The sequence below is a fragment of the Vicia villosa genome, linkage group LG6, assembly GCF_029867415.1.
Source record: "Vicia villosa cultivar HV-30 ecotype Madison, WI linkage group LG6, Vvil1.0, whole genome shotgun sequence".
NCBI classification, from domain to species: Eukaryota; Viridiplantae; Streptophyta; class Magnoliopsida; order Fabales; family Fabaceae; genus Vicia; species Vicia villosa.
Genome location: NC_081185.1, coordinates 126,397,158 through 126,422,856, shown reverse-complemented (window position 1 = coordinate 126,422,856; position 25,699 = coordinate 126,397,158). Strand labels below are relative to the sequence as shown.

General features: G+C 32.1%; 1 protein-coding gene across 1 annotated transcript; it reads right to left on the bottom strand.

The window, feature by feature from the left end:
• Positions 1 to 4,289: 4,289 nt before the first annotated feature.
• Positions 4,290 to 6,236, bottom strand: LOC131609914 (thioredoxin-like 1-1, chloroplastic). Its single transcript, XM_058881742.1, has 4 exons — positions 5,860 to 6,236; positions 5,377 to 5,553; positions 5,115 to 5,279; positions 4,290 to 5,024 (listed from the first exon to the last, which is right to left on the bottom strand). The coding sequence occupies exons 1-4, from the start codon at positions 6,079 to 6,081 to the stop codon at positions 4,764 to 4,766; spliced, it is 825 nt and encodes a 274-aa protein (XP_058737725.1). The 5' UTR covers positions 6,082 to 6,236; the 3' UTR covers positions 4,290 to 4,763.
• Positions 6,237 to 25,699: the final 19,463 nt, after the last annotated feature.

The following is a 25,699-nucleotide window of genomic DNA, read 5'->3' as shown; positions in this document are numbered from 1 at the left end:
ATCAGATAACTTCAGTTCTAAATATTAATACATTACAACTTCAGGACTAAATATTATCAGTACTACATATACACCCAATGCTTCTCTAGAATGAGTGAGAGAGAAATCAGAGAATGAAGTTGAAATGTTGAATAGGAAGGAAGAATGAAGGAATAGTGAGTCACGTGACGTGAGTGTACAATATTGCAATTGGATTGAAAATATAATTAATTAATTATAGAAATTCAAAATTTTAGTTAAATATGCGGTTCGGTTCGTTTTGGTTCGGTTTGGCAAAAAAATCATCCAAAACCATCCAAACCAAACGCGGTTTTTGCGGTTTTCGGTTTGGATTAGTTCAGTTTGCGGTTTTCCTTTTGGATTGGTTCGGATACGATCACCCCTACATAACACAGACGGATGTCTTTTTTCCACCTCTATAACCTCTACATTCTCACCTTTAAATCTCCTCGTCCTTCAAATCTAGAGCAAGATCGGAAGAAAATGTGTTTTAAAAACCGGACCGAACCGGCTGATTGGACCGGGAATCGGAGAGATCATCGGTCTGGTTTAATTGCTAGATCGGGTGTGATATTGAACCGGTGAGAACCGGCCAAAACCGGAAAAAATCAGTGAACCCGACGGTTCAAATGCATGCTCTTTTTTTCTGCAAAAAACGACGCTGTTTTCATGATTTTTTTAAAAATAAAAAATAAAATATAATTAAATTTTATTTAAACCTTATTTGGAACAACTTTTTCCCTGTTTGCAATTAAACCTGGTTTAAAATTTATTTAAATTTATATTTTGTATTATTTTGTTGTGATTGATGATTATATTTAGAATTTGAATGTAAAGAATAAATATGTGAAATTATGATATTTTGAAATTTTAAAATTTTGTAGGTGTTTTGATATTTTTTAGAGACTGAGTCATTCGATTTGATCGATTTAATAAATATATAGTATTGCAATAGAGACTAGTTTATTCACCGAGTTATCCGATTTAGTCATGCGGTTCGACCAGTGACCCAGTGGTTCAACCAATGAACCAGTGAGCCAGTACTCTCACTGGTTTGATGACTGGTCCGATTTTTAAAACACTTGGAGAAATAGTCCCACATTGGATAGAAATGTGGTGACTTGAACATTTATAAGTGGGAGAATCCAGTCACCTATCACCTTAAGATTTTAGGTGGATAAGTTGTGTGTGTCTCACAAAGGTGCATAATTCTTAACTTTGTATCAATGCTCCTAGTAACTCCCCCCAACAAATAGTATCAGAGACTGGATCAAGAAAGGGACCGACTTACGCGTATCAAAATGTCCAAAAAGTGGTGTGGTGTCCCGTTGTAAGGTGTCAACGGTGGTACAAGTGTGAGGGGGAGCATTGTGGATTCACACTTGAGAAGGGGGGGGAGGGAGCATTGTGGACTCACACTTGAGGGGGGGTGTTAGAATAATAATGCAAGTGTAAGTAAGTGGGAAAATAGTTCTACATATGATAGAAATGTGGTGACTTGAGTATTTATAAGTGAGAGAACCCACTCACCTATCAGCTTAAGGATTTTACCATGATTTTGTGAAGTTGCTATTTGTAGTTTCTCTCTCACCGTAATTTACTACAGTAATATATTTTTCACCAAACAAACACTTCCTATTAGGGGTAGTAAACGGGATTAGGCATGCCCTGAAAAAAAAAACAGAACAAAGCAAAAAATGCGTAGTTGTGGGTGCATCTCCCAAAAAAATAAGGTCGGGGTGGGGTAGGTCCACATACACGACAAATTTTAAACTTAAAAATGTAAAAATTTATGTTAATGTCCACATTCGCAAAAGTCCACATAAAAAACAGGACGAAACGAAACAGACACATTAAAGGATGCGGACCTAAACTTTTAATCCACTTCACACAGAAAAAACAGATAAAAACCGAGTCCGTTTTGAAACTCCCAGGTACTATACCCCCTCATTGTAGTGGCGCCAAAAAGTATGAATATACTTGTGCAAAGCAAGATAGGCCACGCTCCCCTCTACATTATCATACACTCAATATTGTCACTTCATTTTTCCACCTGTCTTGGATCCCACCAATTTCTTAATCATCCATTTGTTTTGAATTTTGTCCATTTATATCTCCAAACACATAAACAACAAAACATTTTCTTGAAGCTTCCATTGTCTTTAACCCTACGAAGAGTATATGAAATGGATGTTCACCATAACTATCGACACATGGATAAAGAAGGCAACATCATATATTATACACAGGAAATCCAGCATAACTTTGCTGTGTTTTTCTATAGCCGACGTGGTCTAAATTTTTTTGTGTGACTCATCAATTCCAAAAATGTTCCTTTCATTTCATCCCCTTAATGTTAATTAATTAAAACCAAACTGTTAGGTTAACTAAAACAACAAGCGGTTGTACACTATCTATGTTCGTTCACTAGAAAAATCACAATCATGAATTTCACATACGTATGCTTTGATGGAATAATAATACGAATAAGTTTAAGAAAAGCATATTCTAAAGTTATATACACGTATTGTAGGACGAGCAATTCTTGCATGGACACTGTCATAAATCTATATTCTTAGGCACAACCAATAAGAAGCTAGTAATTTTTAATTTATTTTTATTTTAATTTTGTTTTTAATTGGATTCATGGGGTGACTGAGATTATGAAGGAGAGAGAAAATTTTTAATTTATTTTTTAATTAATTAAAATTATGTGATTGGTGGTGTGTAAAACAAATTCTTAGGTCCGTGTCCACCTGAGAATTTTCCTTGTAGGACTACGTGTATGAACCACAATCACTCTTATGCATTATTTTTAAAGATAATTTTGATTAAATGTGATAATTTGTTCGATTTGTTCTTTCATTTTTTTTAAAACTGTGTAATTTTTTCTACTAATATCTATATAAAAGCACAAATCAAATAATAAGAAATGATATCTTTTAACATCATACTCAACTTTTAAGAATTACGTTAAATATTTAATATTAAAATTTGTGAATTATATAAGTTCAAACATGTGTCACTAAGAATTTTACAATTTAAATTCGGGCTTATGATCAAGGATGACAACGGGTAGGATCGGATGCAGGTTTCACATTATTTAAACCCGCATCTGAAATTATTACTCGAACTCAAACCCAAAAAGTATTCGAGTGGTAAAATAACACTCACGCTCACACCCGTTGAATTCGATTTTTTTCACCCAAATCCACAGTAAAACACATAAAATACAACAACAACATTGAAATTTTTCATCAATTTTTCTACAACTTATATATATATTTCGGAGTACTTATGTAATTTCATGTCTACACATGTGTGATTTCGGGTGCAGATTTTACACTACCCAAACCCGCACCTGAAATATTGGGTGACACCCGAACCCAAACTCAATCAACTCAATTTTTCACTCATTGACTCATATTCGGGTGCGGGTGGACCCGCAAGTTTAAATCTGTCTGCCATCCTTACTTTCAACTCATTAACTCAGATTCGAGTCTACTTTCAACTTATTAACTCAGGTTCGGGTGCGGGTGGTCCCGTGAGTTTAGATTGTTAACATGACTCCTCATGCTTTGGCTAGAAAGTAATTTCATCATTTTAAGGTTTACCTTAGAAATTAAATTCCCTTCCATCGACTATTTGTTATAATCATGCGGTCACAATGTTCTTAGTTGTTCGATTTTAATCGGGCGACTACAGATATCCGTGGATACGGATATATTTGCCATCCCTACTTCCATTTGAAATCTAAGATTTTTTAACTTATGAGTTTGCTTCTTATTACTCCCTCCGTTTTTTATTATAAGTCGCTTTTAAAAAAAAATATATTTTAATATAAATCGTTTTATAATTTCAATGAATAATTAATGATATTTTTTCTATTATATCCTTAAATATTTATTATTCTCTCTCATTTCTCATTTCAATTATGTAAATTTATCTTAATAAATAAAAAATCGGAGGGAGTAATTAATAGATTATTATTGTTAAATACTCTTTGGTTTTATTCACTGTAATCATATACATTAGTGTTTGAACCCTTCATTTGAAAACATCTTATTATGCCAAACATTTATTCATACAGTGATTCCCCTGAAATCCCTTTCAATAACCAAATCAGGAAGGAGAACAAAAACAGCTCATTCTATCTTGTAAACAAGAGGGAAACACAACCACCATTCCCTCAAACCACTATCATACCACTCATACCTTAGTCTTACAGAGAGTGAGGCATCTTAACATCTAGAATACAGCATAAGAAAATAAAAGATTTGGCACAGAAATAGAACAGAAGCAAGATTATCCATTACTGAATAAAATGACATTCATCTTACAACATTTGATAGAGATTCTTTCTTCCTCACACAAAAATAACAGCAACTAGTAACTAATAATCAAGGTTTTACAATTCTTGATAATCGCCGCAGTTATATGCAGTGATAACAGACATCAAAACCATTGATGTTAAACGCGTCGACCAGCGACATCAAAACATCAAATTGTGGTCGCAGACCTTTTTTGAAACCATACTAATACTAATAATAACTCTTCGGGCTTAAAATTACCCTAATACTAGCAAGGCATGGATCCAAAAAACCATAAATCCAACTGCCTTGGAGGAATACACACTATGTGACTTGATCTTCAGAGACATATCTTCATTCTCACAAGTATATATACTGCTTCATGGTATTACACCAAACCTACACTGTACAAGGATGAAGTCAAAAGACGCGGTTGCTTACAAACTGACCGCATCATCTTCCAGCACTGGTTAGAGTTCTCTCCAACGATTCAGAATTCGACGTCAATGACTGTAAAGGAAGCGACTCTGAACTCGCAGGGACAGCTTCGGTCCCCAACTCTTCATTTGCAGGCAGAGGTTGAGGTGTGTATGTAAAGGAAAGATCTTTGTTTTGAGATAGAGCTATGAGCTCTTTCTCCTCTAACCCTTTGGTTGGCCCCAAGCTGCATCTTTCTGGAGTGTGTTTCGCCAATGCATCTCTAAACTTCTTGATCTGTGTCATGTATTCAAAACCTATCAGTTATCTTCAAATTCAATGTTATAACTAATAACAAATCGAATACAGCCAAATATGTAGACTAACCGTGGCATTGGTGCAGCTAAAGCTGCATACGCGACCCTGCGCGCCTCTATAGAACCGGAAGAAAGGAAGCACATGAACACTAAGGCTGTAACACATGGATTTATGCTCCTCATAGTTCACAGAAAGGAACTCAACATCAGGATTCATCTCAGCAAATTGACATATCTGTCATAACACCAAAAACAAAAGAAAATCAGAACCTTAACAATGAATTTCATCCCTGAATTAGTTATAGCTTACGTGTTAAGATTAAGAACAGTACCTTAGGATGAAGGGCTTTGCATCCACCACAACCAGGAGAGAAAAAATCAACAATCACAAGCTTGTCCCCTGCGTTTAAAAGTGAATCTACAAGATCTTGTGCTGAAGTCACCTCTCTCATGTTAGGCTGAAGACCCTTTTCCCACCATTTCTGAGCTTTCCCTATTCTAAGTGTCATCTACAAAATTTCACAACAGAAACAACATCAATAACCAAATTCCACAAACCCCCCAAAAAAAATCACAAATCATTCCGGTAAAAAAAAAATTGAAATTAGGGTTTTCACTTTTGCAAAAAAATAAAAATAAAATCAAATTAGTATGATTAACATAACTTTATGAACTAAAGGGTCTTAATTATTGATGGAAACCAAATTAAACATAACTAAACATGATTAAACAAAATAAAACATGATTAAACAAAATAAAACATGATTAACATATTAAAATCAAAAGGGTATATTTATTATGATTTAAGAACCAACCTTAGGAGCAGCAGAAACTGAAAACTGTGAATTGACCCTTTTAGGTATTGATCTATTTACACGAAAGATAGCCTTTTTGCCATGAAACTCAGATGAAAAAGAAGATCTGAGAAACTGAGATTTCAGCTTCAAAGATGGAACCATGGAAGCCCTTTGAAGTTGTTGATTTCTGTTTCCATGCCAAGAAGAAACCAAGCTAGTCTTGATCAAAATTTCAGCCATTAAATATCAAATATTTCTTCACAAAAAAAAATCGGTTACGTCTTGTTTCAGATTTTCTCGAGAACAGAAAAATGGAAGAGAGAAAGAAAATGAACACTTTTTGTTCTGAGCACACAAAGCGCAGAAAAAGAGGATTTATCCACAAGCAAAGTGGGACAAGGTTGCGGTTCTGAAAAGGAAACGGAAACAACAGAAAAAATAAATAAAAATTAAAAAGAAAAACAATTTATGTTACATTAAAAATTACATTAAAAACTAGATAAAGTTGAAATATTCTATGGATGGTGTTAGATTCGTATTGGACGGTTACGATGATTTGTGATTTAAGTAGTCGGTTGAATCGGACGGTTGTCGATGAGAGAAGAGGTACACGTGGTTACACGTTATGGTGATGTGGGAAGTAACAAATGGATAAGAGACATTTAAGGTACTGTGGGGTCCACATATTCGGTGAGAGTTTTGATAAATGGTTTTTGGATAAATGGGGCAGTGTGGTTTTGCTTTTTTCTTTTTTTGCCACCTCATTGCCATTCAATTCAATTTCGTCTTTTTCTTGGTTTGAAATTTGAATGAGTTGGTGGTGACAATTGTGGGGAATCAAATCAATTTCTATCACAAAAAAATTAAAATAAAGTTATCGTTGATAAATTTCTATCACAAAAAAATTAAAATAAAGTTAAGGTCGATAAAATTTCTTTATTGAAATTAACTATAGAAGTCGGCACGTCCTATAGTTTATAATTTGAAATAATAAATAAATGAGAAGTCGGCACGTTATATTTTATAAGAGAAAAAAGTAAATGCACTGACAATGTAAAGTATTTTTACACTGTCAAACAATGAGAGACATGCATCAGAATAAATTCAATTTTTAATTTTAAAAAATTGAAATTAAATGTCAAATTAAAGCATTTTGATTGGTTGTATGTGTAAAACTTTTTACATTGACAGTGCACTATCTTTAAACTCTATTTTATAAACATTGTGAGTTTCTATTATTTTTAATTAATAAGAAATTAATATAGAGTGAAGTTCAACTTAATACTTCAAATTATAATTCTCAAAGTTAAACAATTTCTCAACATATCTTATGCATCTCTCACGCGCCATCGAATTGATCATTTTGCTCTCGTGCTTCCGTAGATGCATCTTCGGAAGCACTCTTTTTTTTGTTTAACGTTGTTCTGTTCCGTAGATGCACCTACGAAAGTCTTCCGCATGTGCATCTATAGAATCAGCCTAAACCTAGTAAATCAGAACAGAGGCATTTTTGACCATAAAAGACATTGCATTGATTAATTGATATTATAACGAAATTTCAAACAGAAAATTAAGAAAACTAAGAGATCTAAGAAATTACAACGGTTAAAACAATGTCATCTAATCCATGCATCATTTGAATGCAATCCATGTCGAATTTCACTTCATCCCACCAACATTATGTTTTTCCGAACTCAAACGAGGTCCTTGTTCTAAGCCTCTGGATCATTTTGATTTCTTCTTCGGGTTTGTATTCCCCCTCTAAAAAAGACATGATAGTCCTCTTGAGTTAGTCGAAGGAATGGATATTCCAAAACTTCACCGGCACAAGGGGTTTGACGGGAGAGAAAATGACGTGCCCTTCCCTTATGTGGTATTCCGGTTCAGGATCGGGATGCTTCATTGATGTTCGGTGACATCCATCTGGTCTAATGCGAGACACTTTGTCAAGAATGGTGCTTTCAATGTATTTCAATAAATCGGGATATTTTTCACATATTTTTTTGAAATTGAAATACGGCATCGACATACAATTCTTTTGTCGACGAACTTGCAATACGAGCCCATGCATCCATTATTTGGTCAACAATCACTCCGGGCTTCACCGCTTTCCCACCTTCGGTCGCTACTGGTTTTGTCCCCACATCGGGTTTAACCTTACTTCTCACATTACATGATATGTGATATCGATAAAGTAATGCATCGGAAGAAGGAAATACCTTTGCAAACGCATTCATCAAAGCGGGGTCGCGGTCCGTAACAATCGCCTTAGGCATCTCGACTTGTTCTTTCAAAAGAGCGACACACCTCCAAGGCCCACCTAAAATTATCCTTTTTTTCACACTCCAAAAAAGCAAAACCAACGGCAAATGCCTTCTCGATGGATGTAACACCGACCATCTCAAATAATGGGAGTCGATACTTGTTGGTCTTGTAGGTAGAATCGAGAAGGAGCACTGTCGAGAAAGTGTTGAACAACTTTATAAAATCCGGATAAGTCCAAAAAATATCTCGGACTGTAACCTCGTTATCACAATTTCTGTACCGCACCACGTATTTGTTATCATCCAACATTTTAAACAAATGTTGCATCTCGCTCATATCTCCCCTACTCGCCTTTTTATTTCGGTACCGTTGATTATAGACTTGCCTTATATTTGAAATGTTGTCGGATTCCTTCCTTTTCAATGGGCAAATATATTTTTCGGTTGGACAAAATTCAAGGACATGTCATTAATAGATGTCTTCTCTACCGGATTGAGCCGACATGCAATAGGATGACCTTGTAATTTTGCGCACAAATCATGGTTATGCAAACCACAAACAACAGAGCATCTCTACTTCGTGCTAGCCAACATATAACAATGGATTTTAAATGGACACTCGCATTTTCTAGTACCCGTGTCGTCTCTTTTAAAATTCTTTAGAGGAGGATGGTATTTCCCGCTTCTTTCGCATAATATTGTTACAAACGGGTTTCTTCTTGCCGTACCATTATCCGATCTTCCTATCACCACACCAAAACCAAGATTAGTTGCGTTCCTACGAATCCATGTTAGCATGCTTTCACGATCATCAAAGTCTTGCTTGCTACGAAAGTCACCTCCGACATCTACCACATTTGCGACTACCCTATCGATACTCGTACAAACATCAACTAAAGTAGCTAATTCTCTTGAAATATTATCGGGGTGCACCATACCTATTTTGTCAAAATCACACAGAATTACAAAATGCTGGAAAAAACTGTTGAGACTATTCCGTGGATGCATCTACGGAAGTGTTCATCTTCAACACGTTCCGTAGATGGATCTACGGAAGCTACGTAACTTTTTTGCAGAAAAATTCATTGACAATGTGAACAATGTAGTGGTTGAAAGTGATTATTTACTTGAAATTCAGACTCTTCTTGCTCCCTTTGATTTGTTGCACCAAAAAGTTTGAGGGTTGGAGTGAAATAAGGTATTGATGACGTAGGGTTTTTAGCGTGTGGAGTATGAAAAGTTTGGAGAAATGAAACAATGGGGGGAGTGATCATTCTGGTTCAAACTATATCAGAACTTCCGTAGATGCATCTACGGAATGTGGCGCTAAGCTTTTCCGTAGATGCAACTACGAAAGCTTCCCTTAAGAGATTTTAATGTGTATTTTTTCCCATATATACTAGTTTATTACCCTTTCGTAGATGCATCTACGGAAGGAATCAATTTTTTTTTCAAAATATGGAGTGCTTACGGATGTGCATCTACGAAAGCAGGGGATAAAAATAAAAATTTGCATGGTGTGTAAGATATATTTGAGGTGCGTTGAGAAACTTTCTAAAATTAATATTTTTATTTAATTAATTATTTAAAGATTATAATTCAAAGTAAGTTTAAATTTATTATTAAGCTGGTTAGATTTTAAAAATTATTTAATTTAATTTAATTTTTTTAAAATAACATTTATTCAATCCATCTATTATGAAGTTAAAAAAGTAAAACAGAGAGGATTAAAGAGAGTGGAGGTAGAGATTCATACATTTAATTTTTAGTTTATAATAATTTATTTTCTTTATTAGAGATTAATTCAATTCTCTCACATTTTGAGATTTACGCTATAAAAATTAAAACAATTTAAATTTTAATTTTTTTATCTCATATTATAGAATTTTATTATTTTACATTAGATGACTTTCTTACCTTAAATTTTTAAGAACTTTCTTACCTCACACTAAAGAACTTCGTTATTTTAAATTTTTAAGAACTTTCTTACCTCACACTAGAAGACTTCGTTATTTTAAATCTTTAAGAACTTCCTTGTTTCACATTCAAAATTGTTCTTATCTTAAATCTTTAAAAACTTTGTTGTTTTGTACTATAGGACTTTTAGAGTTTACAAAGATGTTTGTTTACAACAACTCACATAAAATAATAAACTTGATAAAGCTAAATTACAATTGTATAACTTTCTTAAGAAAGATGAGTGAATAAATATAATTGTGTCTAGGTTTGTGCTCTTTTCAAATATTACTCGAAATTTAATTTCTATGTCGAGATTTGTATTAATTTTATCATTATCTTTTGAAATTTAAAAAATTCATATTTAATCCTTCTCATTTTAAAAAATTCTATAATTTAGTAAAGAAATATTTTAGAATATTTTAAACACGTATGAAAAAAATTATTAAAAAATTTAAAAATTTAAGGGTAGTTAAACAGCTTTCAAAATTTTAAAAAATAGTAGAGACTAAAACTGCATGCATAAAATTTTTGTAGGGACTAAAATATGTCATTTTTATTATAGGGACTAAAAATAAAATTTGAGATATTTATAGGGATAAAAGCATACTTAATTTTAAGTTTGGAAAAATTGAGTAATATCTAAAAAGTAATGTTATTTGAATTGCAAAAATGATTTTAATTAAATATGTAGTTTTATAATTAACTCATCTACATTCAATTAAGTTTTGTTAACTCATCTGGATTCACGAATAGATCTAAACGTATCTATGAGATAAAAGCATACTTAATTTTAGGTTTGGAAAAATTAAGTAATATCTAAAAAGTAATGTTATTTGAATTGCAAAAATAATTTTAATTAAATATGTAGTTTTATAATTAACTCATCTACATTCAATTAAGTTTTGTTAACTCATCTGGATTCACGAATAGATCTAAATGTATCTATGAGATACCAACTGTAGACTATTGATTTTAATGTCCATCTTTTAAATATTTCTCTTGCTTGCTGCTGTTTTAAATACTACCATGTAAATATGAATCAATGCTTAAAAGTTGGTGCATATTATTAACATATATTTGTAACTATGTCAATGTTAACCAATTGAAGAATGAATTCAAACTTTACAAATGATGGTTTGGTAGACATGTGTCAAGTTTATGAAGAGTGTATAAGAAAAAGATAATAGATAAAAAGTTAAAGTATATAAAAAAAAATTGAGATAAAGGAAAACATGTGTCAAATTTATTTTGGTTCTACCCAAAATTATGAGGTCTACGTATAGCCCCCAAGAATAGTATTTTGAGATTTTTCGATGTCGACTAAACTTTTAACACAAATTTAACTTCCAACATTTACACCAAATTTTTATCATGGATTCAAATTACAACCTTTCACAACAAATTTTTATTACAAGTTCAGCTTGCAACTTTTATATCTTATAATCTTCAAGAAAATAATTCACACTCAATTTACAATAAACATAATGGCAACAATAATAATTACAGAGTATTATATATTGGGGTTACTCTTTTAGCATCAAAAATATATATGTGAAGTATATGAAAATTTAAACAAACTGAGAGAAGAAGATAAGATTTTCATATTGTTAATATATGCTTTCAAATGAGTATTTGGTCTCTTTTTATACTAAAAAAGTCACAAAGATTCACCCAAAAAAATTATAGAAGATCAAAAATTGGTCCATAATCGATTATGGCAAGACCATAATCAATTATGCAAAGGTGTTTTAGGACATTTTTGCTCATATCTGAATCATAATCGATTATGCTTAATACATAATCAATCAATCGGCGAGACATATTTCATAGTCAATTATACCACAATTGATAATCGATTTGGGGGGGGGGGGGAGCAATTGATAATCAATTATCCATACACCATAATCAATTACGCTTTAATTAAAAAGATTTACGGATTTTCAATGAGTTTTCGAAAGAGTTTAAAAAAGATGAAAATTAAAAGTAGTTTTTATGAGCGTGTATATATAGCACTAAGAGAGTTACACACTATATTACAATATTATCCTTAATAAAATAAAAACTCTTAAAATTTGAATCAAAGTCGTACTTTAAGATCCAGGTTTATTCCTTGATGATATTCATAATATTTAGTCTTGATTGAATCAATCATCAAAAACTTTATTTTACATGTTCATATGTTTGATCTTTGTTGAGTCGATCATCAAAATCTTGTTTAGTCATAAAACAACATATTTACTTTCTAGAGATTTGGTCAAACTTATTAACTTTCGAATATATGATAATTTCTTTTAAGCGGTGGCAGACGGTCATTTTTTGACTTGACATAAATGATCATTTTCCTTTTTTTTTTGTAAATGATTAAAAATTTCCCTACACATGAAAACAAACGTATTAGAGTATCAACTATTCTTAATTATTTTGTTTTCATCAAAATTTTATGGCAAAATACCCTTTTTAGTCCCTTAACTTTACCTCGGGGTCCATTTTGGTCCCATAATTTTTAAAATGTTCAAATAAACCCCTTATCTTTTAAAAAGGTGGCACGTTAGTCCTTTCCGTCAATGTGATGGAAACGGACGTTAGACTGTGCATATGTGGCATCTGACGAGGCTATGTTTTACACGCATGGCAGGATGACGTGGCATATGTTGTCACCAAGTTCCTGAAAAATCTAAAAATTATTCCAAAACTTTGTCTTCACCATGGTTTGAACTCAAGACACTTTAGTAATGGAACAAATGGGTGTACCACTAGGCTATGTTCATTTCATTTGCTTTCTTATCTTTCTGGAGCTACTTATTAACTACTGCTTTAGTTGATTTCATTTGTTTCTCCATTAATAATAATAATAATAATAATAATAATAATAATAATAATAATAATAATATGACTAACACAGTAGTTAATAATAATTTATTATTATTATTATTATTATTATTATTATTACTATTATTATTATTAGTAGTAGTAGTATTACTATTAATATTATTAATATTACTATTAGTATTATTATTATTATTACTACTAGTATTTTTAGTATCAATACTATTATTATTATTATTATTATTATTATTATTAGTATTATTATTATTATTATTACTATTATTATTATTATTATTATTATTATTAGTAGTATTACTATTAATATTATTAATATTACTATTAGTATTATTATTATTACTACTAGTATTTTTAGTATCAATACTATTATTATTATTATTATTATTATTTGTATTATTATTATTATTATTATTATTAATTTTATTATTATTTTTAATACTACTATTATTATTATTACTATTATTATTATTATTATTATTATTATTATCTCTATTATTATTATCTCTATTATTATTATTATTATTATAATTATTATTATTATTAATATTAGTACTATTAATATCAGTACTATTATAATTAGTATTATTATTATTATCACTACTATTACTATTATTATTATTACTATTATTATTAGTGTTATTATTTTTATTATTACTACTATTACTATTAGTATTATTATTACTATTAGTATTATTAGGATTAGTATTTTTAGTATTAGTACTATTATTATTATTATTATTATTAATACTATTATTATTATTAGTATTATTATTAATACTATTATTTTATTATTACTACTATTATTATTAAATTAGTAATATTATTTTTATTATTACTACTATTATTATTAATATTAGTACTATTAGTATCAGTACTATTATTATTAGTACTATTATTTTATTATTACTACTATTGTTATTATTAGTTATATTATTATTATTATTATTATTATTATTATTATTATTATTATTATTATTATTATTATTAATGGAGAAACAAATGAAATCAACTAAAGCAGTAGTTAATAAGTAGCTGCAGAAAGAAAAGAAAGCAAACGAAATGAGCATAGCCTAGTGGTACACCCATTTGTTCCATTACTAAAGTGTCTTGAGTTCAAACCATGGTGAAGACAAAGTTTTGGAATAATTTTTAGAATTTTCAGGAACTTGGTGACAACATATGCCACGTCATCCTGCCATGCGTGTAAAACATAGCCTCGTCAGACGCCACATATGCACAGTCTAACGTCCGTTTCCATCACATTGACGGAAAGGACTAACGTGCCACCTTTTTAATAGATAAGGGGTCTATTTGAACATTTTAAAAATTATGGGACCAAAATGGACCCCGAGGTAAAGTTAAGGGACGAAAAAAGGTATTTTGCCAAATTTTATAAGTAGAGTTATTGTTCTTCAAATTATTTTTTATTAAACATATTACACTCGAAATTTAAAGATTTGAAGGAACTTGTTGAATAAGATGAGATGATAATTTGAAGATATTAGAGTAGGTTGGATTTGAAGGGAGAAAATGTTAATTATAAAGGAAAACATGTTCGGAAAGCACGTGACAAAGACATGTGAATATCAGTTGGAGTGTATATGAGTTGAGTAAATTCACAAAATCCGGTCGGTCAAATCGAACTCAAACTCAAAAAATTCACTAACTTACTAATCAAACATTTATTATTATAATTTTAACGATTTTGGTGAAAATTAATTTAGTTGTTGCAATTTTAGCCTCTTGAACATTTACTATTTTAATGAATCACGACTTAAACTAATTTTGCATATTTTATTGTTCGGTTATTTTGATGCTAATACAATTTTATGTCATGTAACTTTAGTTTGTTGCTAGTATTTTATGATAATTTTTATTAGTTGATGCTATCATTTATTATTTTATGATGCTAAAAATTAATAAAAATACGTTATTTAATTTTGTTATTTAATTTTTTTAAAAAGATATAAATGTTGAGTAATTTTTATAAAAAATACGAGGACTCTTAAATTAATAAAATAGAAAAATTATATGGGCAATCCACTACCCAACTTAAAAATTAGTCGATTTGCCTCTTAACTGACCCATTAATATAACAGATGATTATTTTATCTAATTCAAACGGAAGTGTTACGATAGAAAAATATTACGATAGAACCTTAACCGATCCACGTACAACCTTAAATATTATTATAGAAAAAATTGTTGAAAGAGTTTTTAGGCCATTATAATAGTTTTTTTCCTCTGCGTAATTAAATTTCATGCATATAAACAAGGTAGTTTATTATTAAAAAAAAGAAGGGATTAACCTCTAAAATTGATAGTTAATTTCTTCCAAGATACTAATTCTAAACATGAAAATATTTTCTATATTAGGAATCACCCTATTCCAAGAAATATAATTGTTTCTTTTTTTTACAAATATAAAAAAACATATTTCTATTTAGTAATTTTTAAGCTTTAGGACTCGTAACATGTTATAAAATTCTCCCTACATTCATCAAAAACATATTAATGATGTAATAGTTTAATACAGTATTAAATTAAGGTCTCAACTTTTTGTTTTTGTAAAGAACATATTGAATCAAAGGAGATACTATAAATAAATTACACATTAACTTATAACAAAAATTTATTTAAAATATTAATAACTTACAATTTTACAACACATAGGACTAACTTATTAAAATTCTATAACTTATCAAAGAAGGTATTTGGCATAAATAAATCGTTTTATTTGTTGAGTAGACATTGTCAAAAGAATTAGGTAAACAATAAACAATAAATATAAACATTAAAACTATGAACTTTAAACTAAACCGTGTCAGGCATTCATACTTCATCATAATAGACTAAATGAGAAAAGAATACTATAGTTCTGATAACTAGACAACATGACGTTGGTTTGACCCACAAATTCAAAATCCTTGGGCAGAAAAGAAGCCCATGGTATTTGAGACTTTTCTGTGTTCTCCATTAATCTCAAACCTTCTAGATGGTCCTACTTCTAATTACATTATTCACCTTGCTTTGGTATATTGAATTTTTTATCTCTCTCCAATTTGAAATGCATGTGATTGGGACATTGCTTTGCATCAAGAATTTTCTACTATTTTTTTCACAAATGTTCTATTATAGAATATTGCCAATAGTTAGGGTGCTCAAGTTAATTTTGACGTTTCTACTAGTTGTTTCCAGAATATGTTGTTACTATCGATCGATGCTCATCAATTTAGCATAATGTTTCATCAATTTTTTCTAATTCATGTTGCTGTACTATATCTATTTTTGAAGTTCTTCGGATCTTTCATAATTGATCAGAAGTTAATGGAAACATGATGCAATTAGTGTTAGCTTCATAGCTTCTGGAAAGTTGCAAAATTAAAATATAAAAAAGATGAAGAAAAATTTGATAAGTATGTTAAAGTAACAAGCTGGGATAAGACCAGTTGAAAGTTTGTGTGTGATTCTTCAATTTGTAGATGTATGTCACACTAATGTTTTAAAAATCGAACTAGACCAACGGTAAAATTGACAACCAAAAAGGTCATCGGTTTGATTTGATTGTTATATCGGGTAAGGTATTAGTTAATCAAAACCGGTAAGAACTGACCAATAACAATAAAAGCGGCCAACCAACGATTTTGGAAAACCAATAGATTAAATACTTTTTCAGACAAAACGATGCCGATTTAATAATTTACTTAGAAAAATAAATTAAAGATATAACTAGACTTTGTTCAAATTTTTAGAGACTACAATTATTTTATTATTCAGTTTATGTTGCAATTAGACTTTGTTTGAAGTTTATTTGAATTTGTATTTTTTACTAATTTTTTGTGTGTGATGATTATATTTAAAATTTAAAGAATGAATTTGTGAAATTATGATATTTTAAAATTTTGTAAGTGTCGTGATTTTTTTAAACACATAATCATTCGATTCTACTGATTTAATAAATATATAATTTTGTTATAAAAATTAATTTATTCAACATAGTTATTCGGTGTTCGAGCAGTGATTCAATAATTCGACCAATGAATGACTGATATATTATTTTAAAAGATTGTGTAAAACCATTGTTTTTTCTGTTTTGCTTAATCCAAAGCTCAACTATTATACACTAGATCATTTGATAGCTGAGATAATCCATTACCCTCTTTTGAAATTTTAATTCTTGCTCTTCTGTCTCTGACAACAGGTTTTCATTCTAAGTTTGTCATGTCAATGCTTATTTGTTGAGTGAATGTATGAGAGTTGAGAAGTAGCTATCTTTTAGGCACGAAAGTGCTTTTAAGGGATCAAATGAAATAAAAAACATTACAATGTTCAAACGTTATGTAATATTACAGGTATTAACCTTAAGCAACTCTTTAATCTAGAACTAAGTTCAATTAGCAGCATGTGTTTTAAAGCTTTTTTGTTTAGTTTGTTAATACAATTAAAGCTAGTCGAAGTTAGTAAAGAGTTTGTTAGAACTCAACCAATTTCTATTCATCTATATATTGGAATGCTAGCCAATTGTGAAAATTAAGCTTTGCAATAAATAAAACCATGAATTAGAGATTCACAAGAGTTTTGGAATAAATAAAACCATGAATCTGAGATTCCCAAGAGATTTTCTTAGCTTTAACATGATGTCAACTGTCTTCGATACCTTATCTTCCGCTACCTAATTCTTCTTTATCTTCTTGTACTGGTTTTGTTCAAGCTATTCAAGCTTCCAATAATGGGGAAGTTGTTGAATCACCTCTTGCGTTAAAGAATTGGTCCTCGCCACAGGTTTCAAATTCTACAAGTGGTAGCTCATCATTATCAATCTCCTTTGGTCCAAATCTTTCCACAGAATTGCAAGATAACATCTACTTGTTATGGAACCAACAAATTGAAGGTTTGATCTTGTTAGAACAGAAACACGAAAACATATCAGAGTAGGGTGAAACACGCAAAAGCTTTATTCATTCGGCCAAATTACTTATGTATGCGACTATAGAGTGACCATTGGATTCATTTTTTAACAATTGAGATTTGTTGTAAAATTTTGACACCTTAATGTCATTTGATCATATATATATATATATATATATATATATATATATATATATATATATATATATATATATATATATATATATATATATATATATATATATATATATATATATATATATATATATATATATATTTTCTTAATTCTTAGTTTTCCTCAACAAACAATTATCTCTATCCATAATTTTTTCAACAATATGAGCTATTCTCTCAATAACCTATAGTTATTTCAAGAACACATAATTATCTCAACAATACGAGTTATATTCTAAACAATCCACAATTATCTCAACAACTCATAATTATCTCAACAGTATGAGTCATATTCCACAATCTCCACTTTGACGAATATCAAACCCCTATGAAGACTATCTGCATAAGGTTTCATCCTGAAAATTAGGGAGGTACACCTCCTGCTTAACACTGATAAACATGTAACAAGTCCATACAGTGTTTGAACTTGTCACTGGTGACTGGCTTGGTCAACATATCAGCTGCATTCTCTGAAGTGTGAACCTTTTGAAGTAATATCTGTCAGGACGCCAATAACTCCCTAATCTTTTGGAACCTCACATCAATATATTTGGTCCTAGAATGATACACCTGATTGTTCGTCAAATAGATAACACCCTGACTATCACAATGCAACTGAACTCCACCTTGCTTAACACCCAACTCTTTCACTAACCGAGTAAGCCACACTACTTCCTTGACAACTTCAGCTACTGCCATGTATTATGCTTCAGTTGTAGACATAACTACTATGAATTGAACTAATGACTTCCAGCATATAGGTCCTCTGCAAGAGTAAAGACATACCATGTTGTAGACCTCCTATCATCCAAATCACCTGCATAGTCAGATGCCACATATCCCACAACTGATGCAATACCATGCTCCATGTTGAACATGATACCGCGATCTGTTGTACCCTTCAAGTACCTTAGGATCCACTTAACTACTTGTCAATGTTGCTTCCCTGACTTGGACATGAACTTGCACACTTGACTAACTGCTTGTGCCAAATTCGGTCCAGTGCAAACCCTAACATACATCAAACAATTAAATGCATTGGCATAAGAAATATTAGACATATCTTCAATCTCTAAGTTTGTCTTCGGACATTGTTCCAAAGAGAGCTTAAAATGATTCGCTAGTGGAGTACTCACATGATTTGCTTTACTCATGTCAAATCTGCTCAAAACACCTTCAACATAGCTTTTATGAGACAACCATAATTTATTAGCTCTTTTGTCCCTATGAATTTCCATCCCAAGAATCTTCTCTGCAGTACCCATATCTTTCTTATCATACTCCTTACCCAACTTGATCTTCAACTCATTTACATTATGCAAATGGTTGGAAGCAATCAATATATCATCAACATAAAGTAATAGGAAAATAAAAGAACCATCCCCAAGACTCTTCACATTAACACAACAATCATAATCACACATTCTATAGCCAATCTGGAGCATGTATGAATCAAAGCACTTGTACCACTGCCTTGGAGATTGCTTCAGGCCATACAAAGACCTCTTCAATTTGCAAACAAGTTTGCCATGTCCAGTATCATTGAATCCCTCTGGTTGCTCCATGTAGACTTTCTCATCTAGATTACCATGGAGGAAAACTATTTTCACATCCATCTGCTCTAAATGCATATCTCTGCTAGCTATTAGGGCCAATACTGCTCTACTAGAAGTGTGTCTAACGACTGGACTGAAAATATCATCATAATCAAACCCCTTCTGCTGTGAATACCCCTTTGTAACTAGGCGAGCCTTGAACTTTTCCCTTTCTTTTTCTGTTACTGTTGGATTTTTCTTGTACACCCACTTGCAACCAATAGCCCTCTTTCCCTGTGGCAGTTGAACAATATCCCATGTATCATTCATTTTCAAGGACTCCATATCCCCCACCATAACACACATCCACTTATCTTTCTCTTGGCTAACCATAGCCTCTCGAAAAGTAGAAGGGTCACCTGAACTGGTAAGAAGAGCATATACTGCTAAGTCTTCAAACCGTTATCTCATTGAACGTGTAATACGACGGGGCTCCCTATCACGCACAAGTGTATAGTTTGAATCTTGCATTCCACTTGAGTTTGAGCATGGTTCATCCTGCTGTTGGGCTGCAATCTTCCTTGGACTTACTGGTGGCTCCTCAATTTCCACCTGAATCTTGTCCTGACTGAAATTTTATACCTCAGTATTTGGCACAACTTGTTAGATGACGACAACTTATCTAGAGGGGCGTGAATAGATCCCTTAATATAAATTTCAGTTCTTAAAAGATTTTGAAATGTTAAAAACTATGGCAACCAGAAGTATCGTGTTTAGATTGAAAGTCGTCTAAACTGAACTGATTATTGGAACCTCAGATATGCGAACAGAATTTAGTATATGATAACAATGATATAAAATATTAACCAATTAAATTCTCAATCAGTCGTTCTAATAAAATCACCTAAGCAACTAATTTCCAATGAATTCAATAGAAAAATTTAAAGTATCAATTTCTCAAACACTTGGCGTGCGGTCGATTTTTCAGATTTTCTTTTTATGTTTGTTGATATCAAAATCCTCTTACAATCTATTTAATTGTAAGGCAATCAACAAATCAATAATACTTTTAACAATTAATGGAAAATTTTTACGAACCAATTGTTCAATTAATGTGTTTTAACAATTTGATAATGAGAATTTAAATGTAAGAGATAAAGAGATATAGAGAGAGAGGACACGAGGAGTTGTTTAGGCAGTTCATGATTGTCCTCGCTACGGTTACGTCTTCCCTAAATTCCAATTTGGAATTGAGATATCAATCTTACTATGCAAAAAATTATTTATAAGAGATGTGAGGCAATCTAACCCTATAAACCATATGTTTGATGTTGATCCCCGCACTTCTCTTCCCTTTATCTGAGTTTGATTAAGTCACCCAACAAATACCAATTGATTCACTGTCTTGCGCTACTCAATTTCATGAAACCACCATTCTTCAAAGCTTTCACTCGGTTGAATCTAAATTGCAAGTTGTTGTCACCCTAGATTACTAATTGATTCTCCCGTTCTTCAACGTGTTTCACCCGATCAAACCTAATTGCTTAACTCTTGTCAAAAAACCCAAAATCAACACCTTGATCTTGGAGGAAAAAACCCTCACAATTTTTCCGATGAAACCTCATATGATTCTCAACCCAACCTTAGGTTACAGCTGTCACGGCAAGTAAGTTGAGATTGAGCTATTGATTAACTTAACTCGGAAAAGCAAGAGTTGCAACCGAACTTTATTAATTCCAGTGGAAAGGGAAAATATCAATAAAATCCAACAAGAAAATAAAGCAAAGACATATATGGATATGAGGGTTGGTTATGCAAGGGGGAGATATTAGCACCTCTCACATCCATGGTCTCCATAGGAACCTCTTGAAAATCTGTGTTATGATAAAACTGGGTTGTTTGCAAAAACGATTGGCGTGATGAGAAAAAAAGTATTTTATTATTTTTATGCTTGCCAAGACTTCAAGAGTCCCGTGCCTATGTATCCTCCATGTGCAATGAAGAAGTCATAGCCCCGTAGTTCATGGTAAAAATAACCACGAAATTTGTTGATTGGTTTTAAATTGGAAAGATATTCCATCGTATTCGAGTGGAAAACACAACTTGCCATCCACAAGTATGAGGGAGTGAGTATTTGTATCATCTTGATATCAAGAACTTTTACTTGGACTTTCTCACAAGCACGTCTTAACATTCAAGTGGAAAAATATCAATCAATCACTACAAGAATAGACTAATATCCTCCCTTTACAAAGGTTTTAAAAAAAAGTGCACAAAAAGAAAGTTTGATGAGGTTTGTATTTTTTAGATGTCTTGAAAAGAGTTTGAATATGCTTAAGTGCTTTAGCATTTATTAAGAAAAAGAGATTTTAGGGATCATTTGACAAAGTCAAGGTTTGTTGATAAAAGATTTGAAGTTTGAAGAAAAAGTTTTAAAAATAGGGAGAAGTTTTGAAAATTGAAGAAGTGGGTAGGAGATGAATAGACTATCCTAAAACATAAAGTAAATGATATGAAATAAAATGTCTCATTGTAAGGTAGCCCAAGAGAAATCCTTTATGTGTGCAAGTATACTAACCAAAAGATGGATCAAGCATTTGACATTGGTCAAAATGAGCATTCCCTCCCCTTTAGATTAAGCCACAAGATAAGCAAAGCAAATAAGTAAGCACATAAGCAAATGAATCATCAAGAGAAAGCAAGAGAAGTAGATGAATAACAAGAGTCTCAGAGAAGTATCAAGATCACAGATCCACAGAGGAAATCCCAAGTCTTCAAAGTAAAGATCAAAGTTTTCTCAGAATAAGGCCTAGTCTTGAATTGAAGTTCAAAGGTCCAGATGAATCACAAAAGTTTCATATACAACCACTCCAAGCAAAGGAAAGCACTAAATCTTAAGGTCCAAGATCCAAAATACTCCTCAAGGAAGGGATAGTAACACAAAGTCCACAAGACTAGATAATTTTTTTTTAGGGTTTTATCCATTTTATAGTGTTTTTATTCTTTTTGAATTAAGAAAGCAATAAAAGTAAAAGAGAAAGGCATAATGTAAAAGGAAAAATAAAATGGAAAGAATGTAAATGACATGAAATTAAATGGCAATAAAAGTAAATAGCATATGTCATACCCCAAAATTTGCCCGTATTATTTTAAGTTTGGTCTTTACAAAGATTTTGGTCCATTGTTACTAATACCTTGACATTAACTAATTTTGTTTATTTAAAATATACGATGGTTTACTTTAAACGATTTGTATCTTTTAAATAACAAATATTTGCAAGACATTCATATGTTTTCAAATGCCATTTAGTTTTTAATAAATGAGTTGACACAACTGTTAAGAAGGTAAGACTTGCAGGTGAGAGGTCTCAGGTTCGAATCCCTATCACTAACCTTTTTATTTATTTACTTTACTTTTAGTTTTATTTTCATCTTTTCAAAAAATCACAAAAATGTCTTTTTTATTGTTTAAATTGTATTTGTCATTTTTTATTTTAATCAATTTTCAAAAATATTATTTTTTATTTAAATCTTGATTTCATGTCTTTTTAGTCAAAAAAAAATTGAAAATACAAAAACATTTTAGTTGATTCTATTCCATTTTTATTTTAGGATAATTTCTACTAAATTAAATAAAATAGTTATAGTTTAGAAATCAAATCAATTTTGATTTCAAATTTCAATTATTGTGGATTAATTTGTGACTTTATTCCTTTCTTATTTTAACCTAATTTTTCCTATAAATATAACAAACAAAATCCTCCCAAAAGGACAACAAAACTTTTCTAACCCTAACCTATACAATCTTTCACGTACATATTCCCTGACTCACAAAAACAATTAACCCTTATGCAAAAACTTTTCCAAAAAACCCCTAATTTCTAATCATCACCTTTGTAGTTAACTTTTTGTTTTCGTTGAGTCAAAGTCTCTTTTACATACCATCTCTCATACTGTCAAAACAACCCTATTTCAAAAAAGCCTGCAAAAACCACAGCACAAAATCCTGCTATCTATCGTCACTTCCACAAAAACGCCTCCTTTTTTCAATCACGAACAATCCACACTTCCATTCCACAAAGACATTCTCACAAACAATTCACACTTCCATTCAACAAAGACATTCTTTTTCACGTTTTCATCAAAACAATTCTAAACCCAAATCAATGTTACTTGTACAAGTGTTTTTTTTGTTGTTTTTGTTATTGTGTATTTTTTTGCAGAAAGAAACAAGAAGGGATGGGAGAAATCACAAGTGCGGTGATAGCAGTGGTCACAGTGATTCTAAGTTGGATCACCATGGAAATCGTATGTAAACCTTGCCCTGAACAAGGTTGTGAAGCCATCGATCGGAATCTCAACACCGATTACGGTCCCGACGATGATGTCCTATCACAACACAGACACCACCGCCTGCTTTTCCGATCGACATGCAGAAGCAGATAATCGCAATCCAACTTGATTCATCCGAGCATCACCTTCTCACATCCGATTCACCAACCACAGCGATCAACGACAACACACAGTACCAGCTTGTCATCACCGAATCGGTCTCATAACAAGCGACGCACTGTTGGTGATTTTAGTATCATCAATGTATTTTGGTAGTAATGTGATTTATTATAGGCCAATGCAATTATGCGTTAAGTTTGAAACGAGTTAGGGTAGTGCGGAGTGCACGCTCGTCGAGCCAAACGTGTAACTGAATACGAATAATAGAAACGAGGTTCCGAGAGGCGTAGCCCCTGGCGGGGTGCGGGGCAGCGCCCCGTCGGGGTCCAAGGGGCAGAGCCCCTGGCGGGGTGCGGGGCAGCGCCCTGCCGGGGTCCAAGGGGCAGCGCCCCGTTCGAAAAATTCGTTTGAATAGTTGTACCCTTTCCCAACAGACATGACCGTTTTTTCCCGAAAAAGTGTGTCTGTTTGTTTTCTGTTATTGGTCTCCTATATAAGGAGTCATCTGGCCTCGATTTTGGGACACGAAATATACTTCCTCTCTACATTCTGATCTGTTATCTATTGTCAGAAAACAGATTGCTCTTCGAGAATTATCCCCGCAAATATTTTGTGAACCCAGACAAGAATAGGGTCGAAATACTTTGTTCAGAAAGTGAACGAACACGATTCTTCGAAGATATCCAGGGTTATCATACCAGATTTCTAACACGCACCGAATCCGCCTCCAAATCAAAACAACCTACAGCAGCGTGATTCACCCGTCATTAAGCGTGATGCACTACTACAACAACTTCTTCTCCGAAGGTAATCCGATTCCCTTCCGGCTGTGTAAATCAATCAATGCATAAATACTTAAATGTTTGTTGTTGCTGCTATGATATTATTCGTGGTTAGAGATAATTGATTTTGTGAATAATCTGTTGGTGTTTCCACGAGTAAGTTGAGGGATTTTGTTTAGTAATCTGAAAAATAGAATAGAATAGATTCTGTTTAGTTCTAAAACGGTGTGAGAGGCTGAGATGTTCTGAATAGTGAGAGAAGGGTGTAGCAACCTGCCCAAAAAATTAGACCTTTAGAGTCGCCACCTATTCTGAAGGGCGAATAGGAAACCCTACGCAGTTAAGATATCGGGGTAAGTTATTATAATCAGGTTGAGGGAAGGTGTTAGGCACCCTCAACCCTTTCCTATTGGCTTTGAATCTAAGGTAAAGGTTTATGGCTAAAATGTTCAGGTTTAATAGCTAAGGAAGTGAATAGGGGAAGAATGAGATTTTATGGGAAGGGGGCTCGCCTTGGTTATCCAAGTGCCTACGTATCTCCTTATGGAGAATCAGAGTCAACGTAGTTCGGGCACAGGGTTGTACGCCTTTGAATTGATTATGGAGGTGTTTGAAGGCTTTTTGAATGGCCTATCGTAGTTTGAATTTGATTTGAAAGGCATTTTGGATTGACTTGTCGGAAAGGATGAAAATCCGTAGTATCATGGTTTAGTGTGTTTTGAATGTTTGGGCGTACAACCCTGATTTAATATGGCACCGTTAGATGCGATGACCAATAGATTTGGTCAGTATAGCTAACGGATTAAGGGGCATTGCTGGTTACTCAGATCGATAGATTGATCGTCGCGGGCAGCAAATTAAATATGTTTTAAATTTTACGTATTTTTTATCGCTTTATTCAGATATTTGATCAGTACGACATAGAGAGTCGACTAATTCG

Excerpts from the sequence above, each read along its gene's own strand:
- LOC131609914 (XM_058881742.1), bottom strand. The coding sequence starts at position 6,081 with ATGGCTGAAATTTTGATCAAGACTAGCTTGGTTTCTTCTTGGCATGGA. Across the intron at positions 5,554-5,859 it reads CAGTTTCTGCTGCTCCTAAG|ATGACACTTAGAATAGGGAA; the intron begins GTTGGTTCTTAA and ends GAAATTTTGTAG. Across the intron at positions 5,025-5,114 it reads TTAGCTGCACCAATGCCACG|ATCAAGAAGTTTAGAGATGC; the intron begins GTTAGTCTACAT and ends TACATGACACAG.